The sequence below is a fragment of the Rutilus rutilus genome, assembly GCF_951802725.1.
Source record: "Rutilus rutilus genome assembly, chromosome: 23".
NCBI classification, from domain to species: domain Eukaryota; kingdom Metazoa; phylum Chordata; class Actinopteri; order Cypriniformes; family Leuciscidae; genus Rutilus; species Rutilus rutilus.
The window spans coordinates 18,068,229-18,092,440 of NC_140233.1; the positions used below are offsets into that span (position 1 = coordinate 18,068,229).

Here is a 24,212-nt window from a genome sequence, read left to right on the forward strand (position 1 = left end):
GTTGCTAAATAAGGACTACAATTACCAAAATTATGTGATTGTGCGTCCTTGATGAATCATAAAACAACTGTATTCCTTCCAACTAACATAAATGCTTCAAAATTCATATTTGAAGAATGACTGTGTAAATTATGCTATACTAGAACAAATTGTCTCTCGCATAGGCTACTTAATTTTAGTCATAAATCACAAACCGCCATTGTAAAACGGCCTGACATCATGACCACACAGGTCCGTTGAATCTCATGGTGTGTTTGTTGTACATGTCTTGCGAAAGCAAAGTGGATTTCTAACACAGGAGAACAGAACAGCTCCACTGAACGCTTTTGTTTCTCCTTGCCCATTCACACAAGGGTTACATAACAGGACTAAGGCGTTCTTTCTTTTGCCTTTCCCTTCCAGATGCACTTTAGTCCTGCTCTAATGGGTTGGGGTGAATATAGGTCAGCAGGTTAGGAGTGTCTCAAAGTCAATCTCCTACTTTAAAATAAAATGGCACAGACTTGCCTAAAAACTCCCATCCGGACTGAGCCTTCCTATACCTGCCTCTTCTGACTGCTATTACATAACTGCACAGAGCTGGGAAAGTACCACGCAACAGCAGTGAAACAACGTCCTTTTAAACGGCTAGAAAAGGAGAACGGATGGTTTATTATTGATTCATTAGGATTTCAATCATGCACCAAACTCATTTGTGCTATGCAACGTCATATCTGCAAATTTTCTTATAGACGAAAACATTAATAATTTATCCATAAGGAAATAAACACTCGCTCTACTCGCTTCATAGTCCAGCGGTAACATTTTCGTCTAGAAAGCAAGTGGACCCGAGTTCGAATCCAGAACTTGCATACAAATTTTGCTTAATAAACCAAGCGAAAACAAAACGACATTACGCAAAGTATCGCTACACACATTCGTCACAGCGTAATCGTACAAAACGCAATAATCACAGACTTCAACATTACAGATATTGAATGATTTTTTTTTCCCCCGCTCTGTTTATGGCAAAACTTGTTACATAACCAGCTTACATTCCACATTCAACATATCAGCCTCTAAATATACCCTTCAGCGCGACACATAACAACCCAAAAACAGATTCACAATGTTACTTTACACTGTGTCATGTCACTTTTTTGTCTGATACATTTTGCACTGAACTTGGATGAGTTGAATAGAGACACTGAAGGGGGAGTGGCTTGAAATCTACTGTCTGTACTGTAAATCACAAGTATTTAGACGTAGATTCTTTAACATTACAGTATATTAAATCATAACGGGAAGTTAAAATGCCTTAAATATATATATATATATATATTATACATGCAAATTGATGTGTCTCCGATCAGCATCAGAAAACGTGCGATGGGCAAGTAGAGGCATGCTGACAACCAATGAATGAAACAAAAATATAACGCTTAAAAAAAATAAACATGCATCTAATAAAAACACTGCGCGAGTGCGCGTCAAATTCTACCATTGCCTCAGTCTCATTTAAACAGTCTAGTCCATATAAGTTCGACTTGTTATCATGTACATTAGCTACACATATCTTCAGATTATTTTACACTATTATTTAAATCCAAAATGAACTTTCATATTGTCAAATTTAGATTTTGTTGATAAACGAATCTGGATTTTTATTTTTTTTTATTTTTTTAGTCTTCAGTGTCAGTGCTGTCATACATCCAACAATGGCAGGCTCATTCGGTTGCAAAAACGGCAACTCTAAAAGCATCTCAATTCTGATATATTTCATAAAAAAATGCCGTTTATTCTAATTCACCACGCGCTTTCCCAGTGAAACAAACGCACTGGAATCGTTTTTACGCGGCGCGCGCGCCATTCAAGTTGAAATGAATTCACTTTGAAGTTTTTGCTCATCAATACTACGGAGAATCATTGTCTTATCGATTCCAAATAATCAATGTCTCTCACCTCTGTTGGTGCTGGAGCAGCTCTGCCTGCGCACCGGGGCTTGGTGCTCAGCTTTGCGGAGGGTCTCCAGGTTTACCGGGGTTTCCCTGACCGGGGTAACCGGCTCTGAGACGCCGTTGCCCGGGTCGCTCGCTGGATCTGGAGGGGACTCCATGTTGTGCTTTCTTTTGGAGCTATTGCTGCTGGTGTATCACGATGCGCCGCGATGCGACTCAGAGCTCAGAGGTTTGGTGTAGCTTTGTATTTTTCTAGCAGAAGTAAGAAATGTTGAACAGGCGAGTGTGTAGACAGACAGAGGTGGGTGTGTGTGTTTGATTGTCCACTGGCAGCGCTAGAGAGGAGCTCCGGTGCAGCCGCTCAACAGGGAGACACTGTCAATAGCCGATGAATGGATGTGTGTGAGACCTATTAACAGTGGAACTTTCATGTCTTTGCTCATGTTCTAATGATACAGCCGCGCATTTTCCGATATGCGACACATAATATGACATTTATAAGGGCACATATTGCGCTATTGCACAGAAAACATTCTGACAGGATCTTATGATATAAGTTTTTATAATCAGCTGCACGTTTGGTTTATGAGCTGAGCCAAAAAGTAGGCTATATATATATATATATATATATATATATATATATATATATATATATATATATACATACAATTACACACACACACACACACAACTAGCAAATTACATACTGGCAAAACTAGCAAATTACATTACAGCATTTGCCTTATTACATTTGGTTGCTCTATATTAATATCTAAATATTTAATAAATTGTATTTCTTTGTCAACTTCATATCCACAATTGAAAACATACCAATTTTAAGTCCCTCTCCACATATTTAAGACATAAAATAATGCAGACTCAAAATCAAAATGTGTTCACAAAAATTTTCAAACTATTCTAATTTGCATGCCATCTTTTTACCATTCTTTACTTTCTATTTTTCCTTTTTTTTTATGTTAATGAAAACATGCTTTTTTATGCCTTGTTGTCTGTGAGCTGTGTACAGTAAATTCATGCAAAAATGTTCATCATCACTGTTTATTGCATCTTTTAGCAACTAATGTAAGATTTATACATTCATATCAATGCCTATATTATAATTTCTAAAGTACCATACGTGTTTTAACCTCTAAATGGGTCTGGATCCTGGAGACAGACATATAAATAGGCCTGTGTGTGTGTGTGTGTGTGTGTGTGTGTGTGTGTGTGTGTGTGTGTTACATGGTCTAAGAAATTAATTTGAAGGTATTTCTTATATTCCTCCCCTGCATATTAAAGGGTTAATAAAGATTCAAAATATTTATTTTATGATTTATGATATGATTTATGATGCATATGCTATTATTGGCGGAATAACCCAAATACAGCACATATAATGTGCTAATATGAAATTATTGCACATATCCACAAGTTAAACCTCTTACTATATAAACTTGCATTTACCAACACATTCAGCTTGTGCACTGACTAAAATAACTAAAGTGTCACTCTGGTTGTGTTTGTTTAATCAGTGTAAGAGCGCAGTAGATTAAGTTGGTCTGAGCTCAGTTGATCAAAGCCTTAACACCCTTTGCCATCAGGGAAAGCAAGGTTTTATAGCTGTATGTTGAGGGCGTGTTTTGATTGTAAACAATTGCAAACTTGAGGGGCCCTTATTAATGAAATGTTTCGTTTGGTGTCACAGCAGTCACGAGCTCTCCCTGCAGCGTTATTAACAGCATGCATGACGCACGTGACCAGTGCGGAAGAGCCACGCCCCCTCAGAGAGCTGCACGTGGACTTTGGCATGGTCTTAAACAAGTCAAGTTCAGTTCACCGCGTGCACGAGTACGTCGAGGTGGTTACGTTTAAGTTAGCTGAGAGGTCAGAAAGTAATGGTAACACTTCACAATAAGGTCTCATTTGTTTACATTAAGTATTAACTTATGTGAGCTAACAATGAGAAATATTTTTTAACAGTATTTATTAACCCTTTCATGCATGAATTATGATAACCTCAGTCAGGATTTTTTTTCCTATGTGTTTTTATTGCTCTTAGGGCATGAAAAACAAGATTTGATTTTTTTTTTTTTTTTTTTACAAATTTTTCAAAGAGATCTTCAGATGTCCACTTGAGTGGACACTGGACAGCATGCGGTTATGGTTTAAACTGAAGATATACTGTATTAAATATAATACAATAATCAAACAGATAAAGTATGTGTATTTAACAAACTAATCAATACAATTATATCAAATCATGTGAAAGCTATAAAATATATACAAAAAATATAAATGCGAAATATTGCAAAGGCTTCATACAAGTTGCACTTCGCGTATCTTTGATATCAGAACATGAGGACGTGATTCCATCAGAATTTTCTACAGCCTGTCAAGGTACAACTGTGGAAACCACTCAGATGCTCCCTCCAGTGCACCAGAGTATGGAGATTTACCCTTATTAGCTGATAATTCTGATTATGTTCAAGATGGACATGCACATTTCTTTCATAGCCCTCCTCTGAGAAAACCTAGCGATGCGTTTTTTCAGTCTCATTTGAAATGATCAGTGTTGGGGGTAATGCATTACAAGTAACATGCATAACCCATTCAGATTACTTTTTTGATGTTACAAGTAAAATATTGTGTTACAAGTAACATGCATTACGTAATCAGATTTGTTTTAATGTTACGAGTAATGTATTGTAACATGCATTACCTAATCAGATTACTTTTTGATCTAACGAGTAAAGAAACGCATTACAAGTAACATGCATTACGCAATCAGATTACTTTTTGATGTTATGAGTAAAGAAACGCATTACAAGTAACATGCATTACATAATCAGATTACTTTTTGATGTTGAGTAAAGAAACGCATTACAAGTAACATGCATTACGTAATCAGATTACTTTTTGATGTTATGAGTAAAAAAACGTATTACAAGTAACATGCATTACGTAATCAGATTACTTTTCAGATGTTATGAGTAAAGAAACGCATTACAAGTAACATGCATTACGTAATCAGATTACTTTTTGATGTTATGAGTAAAAAAACGCATTACAATAACGTGCATTACGAAATCAGATTACTTTTTGATCTAACAAGTAAAGTAATGCATTACAAGTGTCATACATTATGTAATCACATGACTTTTTTCGATGTCAATGAAAATTACATTCTAATAACACAAATACATTTATTTACAGTAAAAAAAGTCACTGCAGATTAAGTTTTTAAGTTTTAAATTTCAAAAACAATATTCACATTATAATTATGAATTGTAGCTGAAATATAGCCATTGACGCATGACGTCCACTACAGTGGACATGTGATTATTCAGAGTTTTCTCTCAATCTAAAATCAAAACTTGGAAAATGTAACTGTGATATGACTCATTAGATATTGCTTGATGCTGCAATATTTTTTTTACCTACAAGAATCTTCTAGGATAGAAGGAATGGGTGGGTATTCCGGAGCAACTTGGCATGAAAAACCCGTGCAAATTCTTGCTTTTTTAATAGCTGTCCACTGTAGTGACCACTATGCGTGAAAGGGTTAATGTTAGGCTAGAAGGTACTTTACAGAGCATTAACCAAAACAAATACGAAAAAAGATACACCCATGTAGAAAATGCTGAGATTAACATTAACTAAGATGAATGCTATAGAGTAGTGTTCTAGTTCATGTTATCTACTGTAGCAAAGTAATTCATCACATGATATCGCATATTATGAGATCCAGCCAGCCCACCTGTTCATGGATAAAGAATTATTATTTTGTCATCATTTACTCACCCTCATGTCATTCAAACCCCGTATGACTTTATTTATTCTGTGGAACACAGACCGGTATTAATAATGTGGGAAAGGACTGTCAAAATAATTAATAAATAAAATATTAGGCTAATTCATTCAAATGCTGAACAATATTCCAAGAGTTCGGAAAGCATAGCTTTGAATGGTAACAAATGCCAGTGTGTATAAATTGTATTCACGCATGTGCAGATTTAAACTCGCATCTTCAAAACAATTGGTTCTCATGTGTCTCGTGACTGATCACGATGTATCTACACCTGGGCTGCGTTCCACTCCAAATTTTTTATGCCCTTTACTTGCTAACTTCCCTCCGTCTCGTGGACTGGGTTGTGCTTCATTGCTTACGTTGCACGAGTGCCCACTACTGGCGGAACCCTTGCAATGTGTTTAAATGGAATGAATGCACTAATGCTGCCTTCACGTGCTATCGGAATTATTGTAAATACTAGTTTCCTAGTTAAAAATTGGACATGAACGCCCACTCAAGTCAAAATTTGAGTGCGATTAGCTCATAATCATGACTTCAGAAATGGGAAGTAGGAGATTTCCGATAGCAGAAGGCAGCGTAATTGGAATTCACTATAGAGCTGATTTGTTATTGATACCCCTTTTTTGCTCATGAATTTGTTTTATGCACCATTATAAGTTGTTGTTGGAGAAAATATATAAAATCCTATAGGTATGAGCTGTTGAAAAAAATCATGAAAAAAAAAAAAAACAATAGCATAAACTTTGACTGTGAACAAAAGGTAGCTACAAGTATTATGCGATTAAATCTTAACATAATTCATATTATACACTATTATGCAATTCATTCTCAAAATAATTATTATACACTACAGTTAAGCGCGATCTGCTGTGATGTCACAATAAAGTTGAATTGTGGGATATAGAACTGCTTGAAGTGTACATCGGAGTAGACTCGCTCCCTCTGTCGAAATCGAGGGAACGAGGGTCTGTCCATATAAACTTCCCTTGTCTACTTACACACTTCAAAATGGCGGCGGGGATTCCCCCGAGGGGAAGTGCTAAGGGAAGTTTGCAAGTGCATGTTTAAAAGCGAAGTGGAACGCAGTCCTGTTGAGTGACTGACTAGCATAAATTTACCAGAAAACCTACAAAAATTTCTAGTTAATAGTAAAGAATCTTTAAAAATACGTTAACAAAGGGATGTGTTTTAAATTATATATCACATAGGCAATCAGTTTAATAAATCAAATGAAACATTTCTCTTTATGATTTCAGTTAAATGTAGGGTAGGCAATTTTCAGAGTGGCTAGCAATAGCAAGCTAGCTTTGAAAGCATCACCCTCCCTTCAGAGCGCTCTACAAAGCCACCAGCAGAGTCTGCAAAGCGTCCCGAGACAAGAGACAGTGTTAAACTACCTCATGTCGTTTCAGCATTGATAGTGTTGACATAGAAACGCATAATTTCGTGTCACAAACCGTTTAGAGAATAACGTCACGGGTTTCCATCTCTGCCAAATTACAGTAGTTACAGTATGGTGTAAAAGCAGTGTAAGACTGGAAAAACTGGAAGAGAGGGCAACTCTCTTTGAGAACAAAGGAAATTAACATTTGAACTCACTCTTGTGCACCATTCGAGATGCAAGTCTCACTTCAGAATGATCCTAATCTACATCTCTTTCCCTCTTCCCCATTCCTTCTCTCTTTCTGAGATCACCAAAATTCACCCAAGAATCTATATGGTTTAATGTGAATAATTATCATACAGTATTACACGTTTGGTATCATTTGAAATGTCTCAGTTTGACTGGTACAAAGGTCTCATTCACAAATAAGTAAAACAAAAGGTAATAAGGTATTTAAGAGTTTAGAGATAATTCGAACACAGAGGAGGGTGTGTCTTCCAAGCAAATGGCATCCTGCCCTCAAAGGTGCAAACTCAATACAAATCAACTTCTGTCCCCAGTAAGTCTGGGACGGTGATTAATGCAAATTCCCACTGTGAACTCGTGTTTACATCTGAAAAGAGGTTTCTGCCTTGGTCTGAGTTTTTAGGGAGATGCTGAAGAAAGCTCGTGGCGATTTGTAGCTTAAATTAGCCTGTGATGCAGAGAGTGGCCGAGACTCTCAGCATCATGTATTTTCTGATGTCTGGCTCGCATCGTTTCACTTTATTCCAGAGCATTTGATGTTTTGTATTTATTATCTTTGAATTGGCATGATACATTTACCTGACATAATAAATTGTTAAATTTGATTTTATTCCGACTGACTGAAATTGTTTCCCCAAATCGATTAAACGGATTCGTATGTTCCCGCAAGTTTTGCGTCAGATTATGACGACTAATATTTGGCATCAATTCAAGTGTACTTAGTTTGCAAAGACAAGAAGTGAATTTCCGTTTAGAACAGCAAATTCTGCTGTTACTTTAGATAAGCATACATGGGAAACCACGACATGGCCAATCCAAAGCTATTATGAGAGAAGTAATGTTGGTCAACTTATATCTGCAATAGTGGCCATACCTCTACTGAAGTAAACGTTAAGTTAAATTCAAGTGTATGCAATTCCATGGAGGCTATACCAAAGTATCTTTGATTGTGTAAACGTGAATGTGACCGATCTCAGGTATATAGCAATTACCTGTGTTTGATGATCAAAACTGATGGGCTTGTGTACGTGAGACCCGCGTTAAACAGAAGACGTGAGGACCTCTGAGCGACATAGTTTCCTAATCTGGAACGAGTAAAATATACTTAAAGAGTTAAAAAGAATAATCTCACTTTTAATGATGCTCAGATATCATTAAAACCTTTTTCATTTATGGAGTCAGATGAAATAACGAGGTAATTTAATTTAATTTAATTTAATCTTGTTGTGTTGCGTAAAAGGAAAGACAGTAACGCGCAAAAACCTTCACCCGTATTATTGGAGGCCGCCCATTGGACCGATAAACGGGCTTACAGCAGCATAAGCTTGTTGTTTTGGTTGAGGAGGAACTGTAAAAAGCGGTTGCTGTTTCGTTTGCGGTGCTCTGTGACTGACGTATGTCTACAACTCTACATAGCATGAAACACGCTGCGTTGATGCATGTGAGAGCAGGTGTGCGGAGGTATGGAAATACATATGTTGACAGGCAGGTATGACATCGTATCGTTGCATTCGGATCAAATGCAATGATTGGACGAACATTTTATGGCCCTACACCTTCTACAGACTATATGTATACATATAAATACATTAACTATGGATGTAAAGCTACATTAGCCTGAAAACTTCCATATACTTTGGCTCAAAATGTATTAAGACACTCATGCCACATAATATGAAACTAAGTGTGATTAAGCAAGTCATTTTAGAAGAAAAAACAATTTAGGTTTCAAATTATAATACAAGAAGTGTTTGGAAGCTTTCTTGTGAAATGTTGGCGCAACATGTTCATAGTTAATCCGATGAACTCATTTTTTTAGGACACCTGTGTGAACTTTATGTCCTCTAAAAATCCCTTCAGGACCAGTTGGTTAAGAGTCATTTCTCAAATGTCCCTGAAATAAGAAGCTAGTTCTAAGAAAAGCTGTAGCATTAAAGTATCATATTGAAGTGTGTCCAAAAAAAATTCAGGGCCACTTTCATCAATCTTTCATCATAGATAAACATCTGATGGTCCACTGAGGCGAAGATGCCCAGACAGATGTTTTTTTTTTTTTTTTTTTTTTTTTGGTACACTGGATGTCCAAACTTGAATTGCTTACATCAGCAAGAGTTTCATTTTTGCTTGTTAATTTTGAGTCTGCATTATGATGACAGAATTTTCCAGTCAGAATCCATTTTGAAGAATTGATGATATCTATAAAGCTTCTGTGCATGAAATTACATGAATAAATTCAATTTTGTTGTAAAGTGATTTTGGTCAAACTAGAATGATATGTTAAAGTTATATTTTTTGTGCATCTACAAAAAGTTTTGACAGGTTAAAAAACTCTACACCATCAGCCTGTGATTTCAGAATCATAACTATCTGTGCTATGAATCTTTTTTTACCGATTTGATCAGCTGTTTCTGGCAAGGTTTGAGATGGTGTGTTTACACTGACGATGGCCTCTAGCCATGTTATAATCCATCTTCAAACTGTACGGCAAGATCAAACTTCAAGCAATGGCAAGACATCAAGAGCCCCTCCAACGTTTGACTGTTTTCAGCCACTTCATTTTCACAATAAGGAATCGACTTTGACATGCTACAGTAGCTTTTCTTTTTTAAATTGTTCATCTCAGGGAGAAGACAATTGCTTGTTGTGCTTTTCTCGACATAATGGCAACGGTAGTTATTTTAGTAGGGGATGGATTCAGGGAGAATAAATAACAGGGATCTTACTTGGAAAAAAGAGAGTAAAAAGACTGTATAAATGAAGCACAGAATGTAGAATTGCACAGTATAATCTTTATACACAAAAATATAAACAAAAAACAAACTGTATTTAATCATTTTAAATATATTTTTTGCCTAAATAAGAAGTTTGTTCTTTATGATAAGTGTATATATAAAATGTATATTAAAAATATATTTTGCCAGAAAATATAATATTATTAAAAAGCATATATTATAAATGATATACTATTTTATATTACTTTATAATTATTTAATTTTAAATCTAACATTCTTTTTATGAAATACCTTGCCTATAACAAGTTTGTGCTTTATAATAAATAAATAAAAATATATATGTATATTGTAAATAAAATGTAAATATGTATACAATATAAACTATATATATATGTATATAATGTGTGTAAATAAAATAATACCATATATTTATTATAAATAGTCTATTATTTTATATTACTTTACAAATACATTTATATTTATATATATAAATATTCAAATCATTTTCAAATAATTTTAAATCTAACAACTTTTAATGAACTGCTTTGCTTAAATAATGGATTTGTGCTTTCTAATATATAAGATTATATAATATAAAATATAAATAAAATATGTATATGAAAAAATACAGCAAAAATGTAATTAAATAATTTGTTTAGAAGAATAATTGTATTATTTATTTTATCTTACTTTACTACATACATTTTTACTAATATATTATAAATTAGCATATGTACAATGTAATTTACATAGTACAAAATAATATATATATATATTTAAATATGTTTTATATATTATAAATATACAATATTTAATGTTATATTAATATTATATTAAGTTAATTTATTATATATTACACATTTTATATTATATTTACACATATATTATTTGAAATTCTATCATTTTGAAGGGTTGGATTTATGAAGTCTGTGACTGTTTTTTTTTTTTTTTTTTTTTTTTTTTTTTTTTGTTATCTGTACGGCCAGTCATTTGTTATTTAAAAGTTAAAGTCTGCGTATTAATCAACAAATCATTCTGAATTAGTTCAGCCTGAAGGTTTTGTTGTGCATCTGTCATCAGGGTTTTTTCATCCTTTTTTTTTTCTGCTATTATTATTTCCCATTACTAGACTACTATTATCTAATCTTTGTGGATTTACCCCCCAATATCATCTCTGCATAGTCTGCTTGGACTCTTGACTTCAGGTCCCGTGATTTAAAAGCGTTTTATGATGTCTGGGTGTTCCTCGCTATGATTGCTTACATGTTTTCTCATTTACTCTTTATAACAAGCCTGTCAGGCAAATAATGTCTCTCATTTCTCCTCATTTTCGAGATGATAGTCAGTTCAGCAGTGATAAAAGATAAATCGCTGCTGTGTTTCTGTGTGTAATTGCACTTCTACGGTATGAAAAGATGAAAATATGTAGTCTAAATTGAAATAAGTTGATCTTATGTTTACTTTAAAAATATATATATATTGGTAACAACTTACAATAAGGTTCCATTTGTTAGCATTTAGTTAACATGAACTTCTAAAAATACTTCTAAATCTTTAGTAATCATAGTTAATGTTAATGTCAATGTATTAAAATCAAATGTCATATGCATTAATATTATTAAATGGACCTGATAAAATAATAACTAATAATGGAATAGTTGTATTAATATTAACTAACATTAAAAAATATTAATGAATACTGTAATAAAAATAAATAAATAAAAAGATATATAATAAGTATATTGTTCATTGTTAGTTAAAAGCTGGGACCAACACTGTAAAAAAAAAAAAAAAATCGTTGCCTTAAATGTTTAAGTACAATCAACTTGGATGTTTAAGTCATTTCAACTTAAAGATGCACTCTGTCATTTTTAGCGGCATCTAGTGGTGAGGTTGCGAATTGCAACCAACAGAAGTTACGGTGGCCGACAGGAAAAGATAGAAGCCAGTTAAGCAATGAGGTTTCTTTACAAAGATAAATGAAGAAATTAGGTTTACTTAATTATTCAATAAAACAATATGTTATTGCGAATATTATTGTTAGTTGTTCATCATTGTGTCAGTGTTTCATTCGCTGACCTTAGCTAGCTTCATTGCATGAAGAACAACATAGTGACGAAACACATTTGTCCTGTTCGGGCTCCTGTAGAAACATGTCGGCGCGTTTCAATGTAAGGGGACCCGCGGTGGATGTACTGTAGATAGAATTTGCTCATTCTAAGGTCATAAAAACATAACGGTTTACGTAATGTCTTTATACACCACTGAAAACATAGTTATATATATGATATTGCATTTCTGTCAACAGATCCTCCTAAATATTACACAGTGCACCTTTAAATGGCATTAAACTGACTTAGAAATTTGTTGAATCTTATATAACTTAAAAAAAAGGTTGAAATTTGCTTAACTAATTTTGATGAGTTCAAGCAATGTAAAAACATATGTTGTTAACATAACTGTTTGATCAACAAGTCTTTGTCTTTTACTTCCATAATGTGATGCATTTATAACAAGATATTACAATGTTGGATGCACTTTATTTTATCCATCAGGAATTGTTTGGGGGGAAATAAATATTATTATTGTATTGAATTTATGTGATTTATTATAGAAGGATATGTATTATATACTGTATGTCTCTCTTTTTTTTACAAACCACTTTTTCTGGTCTTGTTGCTGTCATGCTGTCATGTTAAATTAGTAGGACATGGTTGCACTTTTAAGGTTGTGTAATTTGGGAGGTCTCCAATCCACATCTCCCCCACCTGGATAATTGGCCCTAAGTTACTGCATTGGCCCAGTGACACTGGTTTCCACCTCTCTTGGTCTTTACTGAATTAGGAGCCATGAAAAGAGAGGTGTTATGGAACACGGACAAAACAACACCATTACACTTACATCAGCTAAAAACACAAACAGTGTCTGTCAGAATGGTCATTACACATCCATTCAGAGCACTGATGTTTTTTTCCTTCCATTTGGGGGAGATAATCTGCACCTTTGGCTTTTATCTTCAACAGACCATTTTCATTATCTTACAACAATGTGTATTGATTTTGGAGTAATTATGGCTCTCATGAATCTTCTGAATTTGGTCATGTAATTTTGAATGAATTCTCACACTGTTGCGTTGGTGTAGGCGTATGAACTTGTTCTCTCTCATCTCCCCTTTTCTCTGAAGACATTAAACATCCTCATTAACTGCCTTCTTATTAATGAGAGGCATACCAATTACGCACCGTAACATCTACAGTAGATTGTTCGCAGTGATGTGTAAGGAAATGCCAACGTGGGTCAGGTTGTGTATACTGCATATAGGACCGGTTTTATGAGTTCTCTGGCATTGTTTGTTTAGTGTCGCTCGAAGGGTGCGGATGTGGTTATTCAAAGAGTACATCATGCTGAAATACAGGTCAGATATTGATATGCTTTGGAAATCTTAATACCTAGTACACCAAATTAAATATTTAGATATGTATACCTAAAACACAGAATTAAAACGTGACTTCAAATTCAAAATCAGCATGAAACAGCGGTTCGCAAACCATTTTGTTTCAGCAATGTGACACATCTGTAAGTTAAACAAGATATTTAACATAAACAAACTTGATTTTATCCATAGATAATTGATTACATCATGAAAAGTGGGCGTTACGTACCATAACAGGGCCAGATGATTGGAGTATTTTGAAAAGTAGTAAAGTAATAAAATAAAATTCCGTTTTATGGACTTTTAGGCCCTGTTTTTTGTGTCTCCCTCGTCTATTTGTGATCCGATCTACCAAAACGCATCTCAATACCAGGGCTGCGTTCAGCCCTGACAAAACGTTGCACAACGTTTTTTAAACAGAAACGGTGATGCGTTGAACACACTGTTCTGATGACGCAAGAGTTGCAACTATGGCAGCTGAGAAGGCCATTCTTTGTGTTCAATTTTCGGTATAAATATGTGTTTAATACTACAAAATATGCCCGATGTTACAGTTACTGCACTTGCCACCCAGAACAAAAGAGAACATCCCAATCGAGTGAAGGGATTTGTGGAAACTGAAATGGAAGCACACATCTTACCTAATTCAGACTAAAACACATCTATTTAGCCTCACATACTGACTTTATTTGTAGGTCATACTGTTTTAATACCCTGTATTTTCTTTCTAATTTTTAGAAAAAGCACTTAATTACCATTGTTTATTTCTATACCAAATGTCATACACTTGCAATGAAGCTACAAATATAAACAACTACATCATTATGTTGATATCCTATATTTTTACAATAAAACTTTCGACAAACATGTCTTCTAATATCCTCAGTTGTTGCGTATACCGAGCTGCATCGAACACATTTGTAAATTACTTTACTTGAACCCATTGTGCGAGTTCACTTTAATACGGCGTGCTTTATATACATGTTGCTGCTGATTGGACTGCAGTTCTGACACACCCACCAAACAAGAGAAAACGTATCTCAAACCCCGTTGGACACCGGTGCACGCCGTTTCCAGGAAACATGACGTTCAACCCGGAAACCATAGCAAAACGTTGCGCACCGTTTTGAACTTGAACGTGCCCCTGGTGTAAACAAGGCCTTAGTTTGCATAGATATCATATAAAGGCTAGATGTCTTAAGGCGGAGTCACTTCCGGCATCACCGGCGGCCATCTTAGGACAGGGCTCTGTGAATTAAGGTGAGTGAGCAGCACGCACACAAATCCTCTTATCTCGCTGAAATCTGGACGGATTTACAAACGGTTTGGTTTCTTACAAACGTTATTAACGTGGCTATAATTCTGAATGCTTAAACATTTTGAACATAATTATTCATATGTATTCAGTATACTAGCTACATCTCTGACGTTTATAACAAACCAAACCGTTTGAAAATCGGTAGAAAATTGAGCAAGTTATGGTTATTTAAAAGTACATGCACCATGTTATGAGTGAGCGAGCACCCTGTCTTAAGATGGCCGCCGTGTGCGGATGTCGAGCTCCATTGGCCAGCAGCGCGGACGAGACATCTAGCCTTTATATGATATCTATGTTAGTTTGTATCACCTTTTCCTGTACTCTGTTCCTGTTTCCTTTCCTTTCCTTCTCTTCATTTGTTGTCATGGTTACTAATTATGTTGCACACCTGGTTCTGGTTAAGTTTGTCATTTAGTCCTGTGGATTTAAGTCCTGAGTTTGGTTCAGTTCATTGTCTTGTATTGTTTGTTTGTTTTTTGTTTTTTAAGCCAAAGCTGTTATGTTTTGTACTCCTGAAGATTCCTGTATTTTGGATTATTTTCTTTGTTTTGTTTTTTTTTAATAAAGTTTAATGGCTAACATCCACACCTCTCCCTGCTCTTCCATCATCTTCGTCTGGCCAACGTGATAGAAGTACTAAAGTTACTCAAACTAAACATTAAAATAAAGCTAAATCAGAGCTCATTTCCCTAGTAAATTCAGCATATGGCTCATATTCACAATCTCAACCATATTCTCAAAACTATCGCTTTCAAAATCAGTGTCTTTGCTTATTGTTGCATAGAAAAAAGTACACACCTCAGGTCGACCCTATAACCTTTTTACACAGAAAAAATTTGAAAACAGACATTCTGTTGTATCTTATATTGTAATGAATAGATTAAGGAATACTAAAAAGGTTTATGTCTAACTTTGAAAAATGAATGAGGGGGTACGTGAATGACGTCCCGGGTCAATAAAGACCCAGAGTATGCGTTTAAGGGTTAATTTCCATCAATAAATAAAGATGCTTTTTGGGTCTAGATGGTGTAATTACAGGATCTACCAGCAGGAGCTAATGCAGCCTCAAACTAAACCTTGACCCTTCAGTTTCAGATGTGGAACATTTTATTACATTTTGATGAACGATTATGAAGATAAACATAATTTTTCTTCGGAAAAACTGATGAATTATGCACAATAAGATGAAACTAGTGTTTTAATACACAGCCATTTATGACTTAATGTTGACTTTAAATTAAGCGATTTGGTTTTGAGAGAATTAACAATCGAAAGCCATTGATGGAAGAAACCTTGATTAATTCAAGGACTGTTTAATGTGTCATTCTTTATGTAAAATCCCTCAACCTTCCTTTGGAAGCAGAGTTTATACGGACTTCCAAACATTTGGTCCCATCCTCAGCCTGTAAACAAAATAATGAGGAAATATGGCTTTGAATTCCTCTCAATCATCCCTCTTTTCTGGAGGTTTACACAAATCCAAACAGTCCAGGGAGGGATTCAGAAAAAGAACAACTACCAACGTTCATTTACGACATTGCACACACACACACACACACACACACACACACACAAAAAACACAATTGAGTGCAATTTCCAAAAGTGCCCAGCTTTGTCCTGCTGCTTTATGTCTCAACATGCCATTAGTAATAAGTGGACTGACCACAAGAATCTCACCAGCACAAATCCCTCAATAATTTACTGTAAACTGAAGCAGGCGGGGGGTTACAGAAGAGGTTGTGAAGATCTTGAGATGCCTGTGGTCAGCTTTGATTTTGAGAAATAAATTAAAAGGGATTTGACTATAAAACAACGAAAAGCATCTTAATGTTGCCTGAATACAATGGCCTGGCTTGTAAATAAACTAACGTGTGCTTTTAGTGATTTGAGCATGAGATCATAATGAGAGCCTAAGGGGAAATATTACTTTTAAAAACAATAGCTATTGCTTGACCGCAAGCAGAAACAACAGTCAGTTCAAAATCTCTGGTTTGTCGTTAGCATGTTGCTAAGCTAACAACTTAAATTTAGGTAAATTTAGGCTAGTCCCTTTTTTTTTTTTATATTATCTATAATATTTAGTATTTTTAAATAAAATTAAGTAATATTACATGAGCAAGAGTGCTGTTTTATTCTTAATATCAGCATGAGGCAGCAAGTAATCCAGTAGTTTTTTTTGTTCCTGAATTAATCAGTGTTTTGAACGAATCAGTTCAGTTGAATGAATGATTCAATGTTTTACTTAAAAATAAATCTGTGTGTGAAATAATTTACTTTCTGATATAAAAAGTACTTAGCAACTGTTTAAAAGTACCTTCTATATAGTATGAATGTGTGTAGTGTGAATGTGTGTAGTATGTACTACACCACCATGTTGTCACTGTCATGTGACCTATCGCTTCACTGCCGTTCACAAATCCTCTCTCATAGTGTCGTGAAACTGCTCCGAGAAACGATCGGATCCAAACACAATATTTATTGAAAGGGTAATCCACAATCAAAGGTAAGCTCAAAACACAGGCAAACAATCCAAACATATACCAGGGCAGGAACTGTTATTATAGCGTACAAATATTTAGCTTTCGTCAGTGCATTGTTTACATGGGGATTTTACGCTATGTCTTTCTAGTTTTTTTTAGGGTGTGTTCACACTTGGCCCGTTTGGTTGGATTAAAACAAACCTTGGTGTGATTGCTCTGTCAGTGCAGTTCATTGGAATAAGAATGAACGCTGCCATCCAAACCTTGATGCACACCAAACAAACGGACCGAGACTCCTGAAAAGATGGGTCTCGGTCCGCTTCCAAACGAACTCTGGTGTTTGAATGAAATATGAACACAACATGCAGAGCTCTAGACCTTTGGGGGCCCTATGCAAAATTTGGTTGGAGGCCCCTTTGATAATTTTAAGACCTAAAGAAAAGCAATGACTACCTAATAACTATACGGTACATATTATTATTATATCTACTATGTTTGATGTCAAAAAAAAAAAAAAAAAACGATACCACTGACTGAGCTGAGTGGCAGTGCAAGACTGAACACACACTGAGGAACTTGCTGAATAAAAAGACACTGACCAAATGTAATTTATTTGACAACAGAGTTTAAGAGTCACAAACTACTAACAGCAATTCCTAACGACTTTTGTTAGTGCAGATATAGGTTAACGTTATCCATACAGGTATCAGAAAATTAGGCTTACATGCCTTTATCTTCTTGTTTCTTCTCTTCTTCCAGTCTCTTCTTTTGACGTTTTTCATGGCCAGAAAGATGTTTTCTTTTCTTGTCAGACATCGTCGACGTCGGAGTCACTGTCTGACTGACTGACTGACCGACCAAGTGACAACGAGTGACATCATAGGGTCATTCAGGGTCAAGACTCGCGGTCGCGGGAAAATCGCCAATCGCCATCATAAATAAATAAATAAATAACAACTATGCTTATGATGCCAGATAAAGAGCGCTGTAGGCCCATTTCTTTTTATTTCTTTATTTTATGTTACTTTTGATGTGTTTTTTTTTTTCACTCACTAGCTAGCAGTGACTCTAGGGGGCCATCTGCTGGTCACGGGGCCCTTTGCAATTGCAAAGGTCGCTTAGTGGCTGGGCCGGCTCTGACAACATGGACCAAACACATGTAAACAAATAAAAAAACGGGACATGATGTCACAAGATGCGATCCTAAAAAGGACAGAATACTCAAGCACACTTGTTTTTTCTCGTGTGATTACAGTTTGGTACAGCCATCAGAACCGCGTCTCCTCGCAGCAGATGTTTGTTTGTGTGTGTGACGGATGGATTCCTTCTGCTGTTTTGACTCCTCTACACATTTTATAAGTTCTTAGCTGGTCAAAATACCACCACATGTAGGCTACGCACATATAACGAGCGAATTTAGCCCAGCACACAGCATTGTTTTGGTTTTTTGGTAAATTCCATCGCAAAATATACGTAATAAAAGCCAACCAATCTGGGGTGCGTTTCCCGAAAGCATCGTTAGCCAACTATGGTCGCAAGTTCCGTCGTTATCAGCATAGTTCAACGATTTGGTGTTTCCCGAAACCATCGTTCCAACGAACGTTCACAAACAGCATCGCAAACTTGTGTGGTTGGAACGTCGTTAGAAGCATAGTTTCTAGTTTACATGAGATGTAGACTGAATAAATCCTTATCTTTAGCCAAATAAGCAAGCTGACATTCAGTACAACCCGTGTTATTTATTTAGAATACATACAAATGTAATTTACGTCTTTTAGTTTGTCAAGAGATTTAAAGCACCGTTTTTGAAGACTGCGCATGTGCGAACGTGCTCTACTATATAAGAACGAGCCAAATATTGAGTCTGGTAATAAAGCAAAATAACTGAGAAAAATTAGAAATAGTCTTCAGATGCCATGTCTGTAACTTATATGACAAAATCTAGCGTTAATTCGATCTCAAACAGATTAATTAAAATAAGTTATTAGTCCACCACGTGCGAGACGTCATAAACCACCGTGGTTGAACGATACTTTGCGACATATGGTTTCGGGAAACAGTCGTGACTAGCTAGTTGATTTCTCCAACGATGCATCGTACTATGGTAATTAAGCAGTGAGCTATAAAGTTGTACGGGAAACGCACCCCTGGGGTGTGTTTCCCAATAGCATCGTTGGCCAACTATGATCGCAATTTCCATTGAATTCTATTGGTAACGATGGAATTTGCGACCATAGTTGGCTTTGGGAAACGCACCCCAGGTTGTGAACACATCTCTATGCCTTTAGGTTTGGTATCTTTAGGTTCAGTGTTAAAATGCCAATGTGAACGCTAAGCGAATCAGGACTAAATGTTGTTGTTGTTTTTTTGGTCCGGACCAAGCGAACCGAACTACAAGTATGAACACACCCTTAAAGGAATAGTTCACTTCAAAATGAAAAATTCTGTCATCATTTACTCGCCCTCAAGTTGTTTCAAACCTGTATGAATTTCTATCTTCTGCTGAACACAAAGGAAGATATTTTGAAGAATGTCGGTAACCAGACAGTTGATGGACCCCATTGACTTCCATAGTAGTAAAAAATTACCATGGAAGTCAATGGGGTTACTGACATTCTTCAAAATACTTTCTTTTGTGTTCATCAGAAGAAAGAAATTCATACAGGTGTGAAACAACTTGAGGGTGAAGATTTTAATTTTGAAGTGAACTATTCATGTAAAGTTTTTACTTTGTTCGCATTGTCAAACGCTCCTTCAAGTTCTTGTATCAAAGACTAAAAGTGTTTCAGACCCAGAAATAAAACACTGATACAAATGAGTCAAGCAAAACGAGTGCTGTTGAATTATTTCGTCACCATATGAAATAATAATCTGAAAAATAAACACGTTTAGAGTCTCGAGGCTGGTTGAGAACCCGATGAGGAGTGAGAAAAGAAAGCGGAATCACAGCCTGACATGTTTATGCATTTACGTGAAGATAATTAGTCCGTGGGGCGACATTTCCCAGCACAAAAATGTAGAGGGTGATGATCCACAAGGGATAATGTGGGAACATCTACAGACCAGTTTTAAATGTCAGTGTGTGTGCGTTTGTATGTGTCGGAGTGTAAGATAAAGCACCGATACAAACCGACGACGAGTCTTTGACCCACACGGGTGTGACCACAGAACGCAAACATAATGTAAAGTCACGTTAAAACAACAAAGACACTTTGAAGAAGACCGCAGTTTGTAATTGCTTTTCATGGCCTGAACGTCCCAAATGTGATTTAAACTTTACCGCCTGTGTTTTTCCTCGGAAAATAGACAGACTGACCCTTTCACCTGCAACGGCTTCCTCTCCAAACCAATGGACAATCCCAATGGATCCAAAATGTCTATGTTGAAAGGACGTTCGATGTAATTGAGTGCGCATGCTTTAAAAATGAACCATTCCGAACTTTCCACAGGGAAAAGTCCGCAAGATGAGGTCCGCTTCCTCTTCGCCCCCATTCAAGTTGTGCGCCGACTCCTTGACCTCCCACTATCCTGGTCTTTGGCCTCCCACGTCCTGCATTATGAAAATTCAATGAAGTGAAGTGTCGACGAGGAAAGTGGAGCAAAGAAGATGGAAAGACAGCGCAAGGTATAAAAAGAGAGCAGAGGGAAAACTCTCCTTTCTTACATCACCGATCATATCCCGCCATCGGCCCACCGCCACCCTTCCCATCAGCCCCCCCACCCCTGTGTTTAAATCCAAGAAGAGGCAAGGACGAGTCTGATACACCGGCGCTTTCATTTTTTGAGTGATGATGAATTGCTGCCGCCGTGCTAGACCGGAGCAGGGGAAGGATGCGGCGGATGCCGGGCGGGAGACACTGTGTTTAAAAATGATTGATTAAACTGACACCGGCGCAGGAGTGCAGAGCCGCTCTATTTTTCTCCCTCATTATGTAAGACAATATTTCAAATCAAGAGAGCACTTGAAGAGGACAGCGCAAGCCCCCAGACAGGACACCCTTCAGATAAAGTTTACAGCCAAAATATGAAAGAATATGTCTATATGGGCCTCATTTTCAGTTTGGCTTTTGGCATAACAAGAGCTGCAGACTGATCGTTTATGTGTTTAAAATGATCTTCTCGTTCTTGATATATGCTTCGATTTGGCTTTGCGCATGGATATGTACAGTTTAATTTTCTTGGACTTAAAATTATTCTAAAATAAATAAAAATTTGCTCTGAAATAAAAATCAAGGTATTTCACTTTTTTGACTTCTTCCATGGGAGAATGATTTTGGTTCTAAATAAATAAAGTTTTTTTTATTTTACTTTATTTTATTTTAGAGCCATTGCTCTAAAAGAGAAGAAAAAAATGAAATTCCATATAAAAACAGTGTCTTCGTTATTATTAATAATTTTATCAATTGGGTTGATTTAGGTACATGTTTAATAAGGTGTATATGTCAAAATGTGCATTTTTAAATTAAATCAATCAGCAAATATTGACAATATTTGAAATCACAACACCAAACTCAACTCTGCAGATTCATATTAAATTATAATTATAATAGTAATTATGACAAATATCTATACAGTAAATACTGTATTATGTAATGTAAGGTCCAAACCTCTGGGACTATATTAAAAATATGACTTCAAAATATAATTCAAACTTGTAAATAATCAGAACACTTTAGGATTTTGAAAAAAACTTTAACAAAGACTTTAACAAATGTAAAATTATTAAAAATGTTAGTATCACTTTAAAATAAGGTCTCATTTGTTGACATTAGTTAATACATTGACTAACATATATATACACACACATATATAAGTTACTTTTAAAAATGTGATGCGTTACAATATTGCATTACTCCCTAAAAAAGTAACTCATTTTGTTAGTTACTTTTTATGGAAAGTATTGCGTTACTTTTGAGTTACTTTTTCTTACCTAGTAACAAGCTTGCTTGTTTTTTTTTATTTTTATGTTACAAAATAAAAGTGATATGTACAGTATATTTTTGACAAATGTAAAGTCCCTTTCACACCAACGATATGAATAAACCTCAGGCTGAAGGAAATGAAAATTCACGCCAGTACAGTAGAGGGCGCCGCTCAAACAAACCTTTACCTGTGCTGCCGTTCTGGATTGCAGAAGAATAAGACGCAGGAGAAGAAAGTTCAACACTCACTAAAAAACAAAAAAATGAAACGCAAATGTGATGTTTATCTAAAGTAATTTCCGGATCATCGAAGGTCAGCAGCAAAGACATTGGTTAATAAAGTGAGATTAAATACATAAAGTATATTTGTATTCACCTTATTTGTAATGCGGTCACTCAGCACTGTATATATACACTCACCTAAAGGATTATTAGGAACACCATACTAATACTGTGTTTGACCCCCTTTCAGCCTTCAGAACTGCCTTAATTCTACGTGGCATTGATTCAACAAGGTGCTGAAAGCATTCTTTAGAAATGTTGGCCCATATTGATAGGATAGCATCTTGCAGTTGATGGAGATTTGTGGGATGCACATCCAGGGCACGAAGCTCCCGTTTCACCACATCCCAAAGATGCTCTATTGGGTTGAGATCTGGTGACTGTGGGGGCCATTTTAGTACAGTGAACTCATTGTCATGTTCAAGAAATCAATTTGAAATGATTCGAGCTTTGTGACATGGTGCATTATCCTGCTGGAAGTAGCCATCAGAGGATGGGTACATGGTGGTCATAAAGGGATGGACATGGTCAGAAACAATGCTCAGGTAGGCCGTGGCATTTAAACGATGCCCAATTGGCACTAAGGGGCCTAAAGTGTGCCAAGAAAACATCCCCCACACCATTACACCACCACCACCAGCCTGCACAGTGGTAACAAGGCATGATGGATCCATGTTCTCATTCTGTTTACGCCAAATTCTGACTCTACCATCTGAATGTCTCAACAGAAATCGAGACTCATCAGACCAGGCAACATTTTTCCAGTCTTCAACTGTCCAATTTTGGTGAGCCTCTTTTTCCTATTTGTAGTGGAGATGAGTGGTACCCGGTGGGGTCTTCTGCTGTTGTAGCCCATCCGCCTCAAGGTTGTGCGTGTTGTGGCTTCACAAATGCTTTGCTGCATACCTCGGTTGTAACGAGTGGTTATTTCAGTCAAAGTTGCTCTTCTATCAGCTTGAATCAGTCGGCCCATTCTCCTCTGACCTCTAGCATCAACAAGGCATTTTCGCCCACAGGACTGCCGCATACTGGATGTTTTTCCCTTTTCACACCATTCTTTGTAAACCCTAGAAATGGTTGTGCGTGAAAATCCCAGTAACTGAGCAGATTGTGAAATACTCAGACCGGCCCGTCTGGCACCAACAACCATGCCACGCTCAAAATTGCTTAAATCACCTTTCTTTCCCATTCTGACATTCAGTTTGGAGTTCAGGAGATTGTCTTGACCAGGACCACACCCCTAAATGCATTGAAGCAACTGCCATGTGATTGGTTGATTAGATAATTGCATTAATGAGAAATTGAACAGGTGTTCCTAATAATCCTTTAGGTGAGTGTGTGTATATATATAATAGATCATATGATCCTTCTTTATTTCATCAGTAACTGCTAGTACTGCCTCTTTTTTTTTAATTAAAAGTTGTGCTTGTGTTTTTACAGCTCTGAAACGCGGAGAGCAGAGCAGAAACACAGAGCGCCTCCATTGTGTGTAAAACTCTGATCTGACGCAGACATCAAACTGAGAGATGGAGTGACACGTTTGTGGTAGTTCAAAGTAATGACTGATGTGCAGCATGGCAGACAGACGTCTGACACCAACACACACACACAAACAGAAGGGCTCCTGGGCAAAGCGAGAGAGCCTTTCACTCGGGAACATCAATCC

At 36.2% G+C, this 24,212-nt stretch overlaps 1 protein-coding gene across 1 annotated transcript in view; it reads right to left on the reverse strand.

Moving 5' to 3' along the window:
• The window catches only part of roraa (RAR-related orphan receptor A, paralog a), a 290,534-nt gene extending 288,270 nt beyond the window's left edge, over positions 1 to 2,264 (reverse strand). Inside the window, exon 1 of the mRNA XM_084397568.1 lies at positions 1,942 to 2,264. Coding sequence (XP_084253694.1) covers positions 1,942 to 2,095 — 154 coding nt within the window. The 5' untranslated portion in view covers positions 2,096 to 2,264. The remainder of the gene's footprint in view (positions 1 to 1,941) is intronic.
• Between the last annotated feature and the right edge of the window lie 21,948 nt (positions 2,265 to 24,212).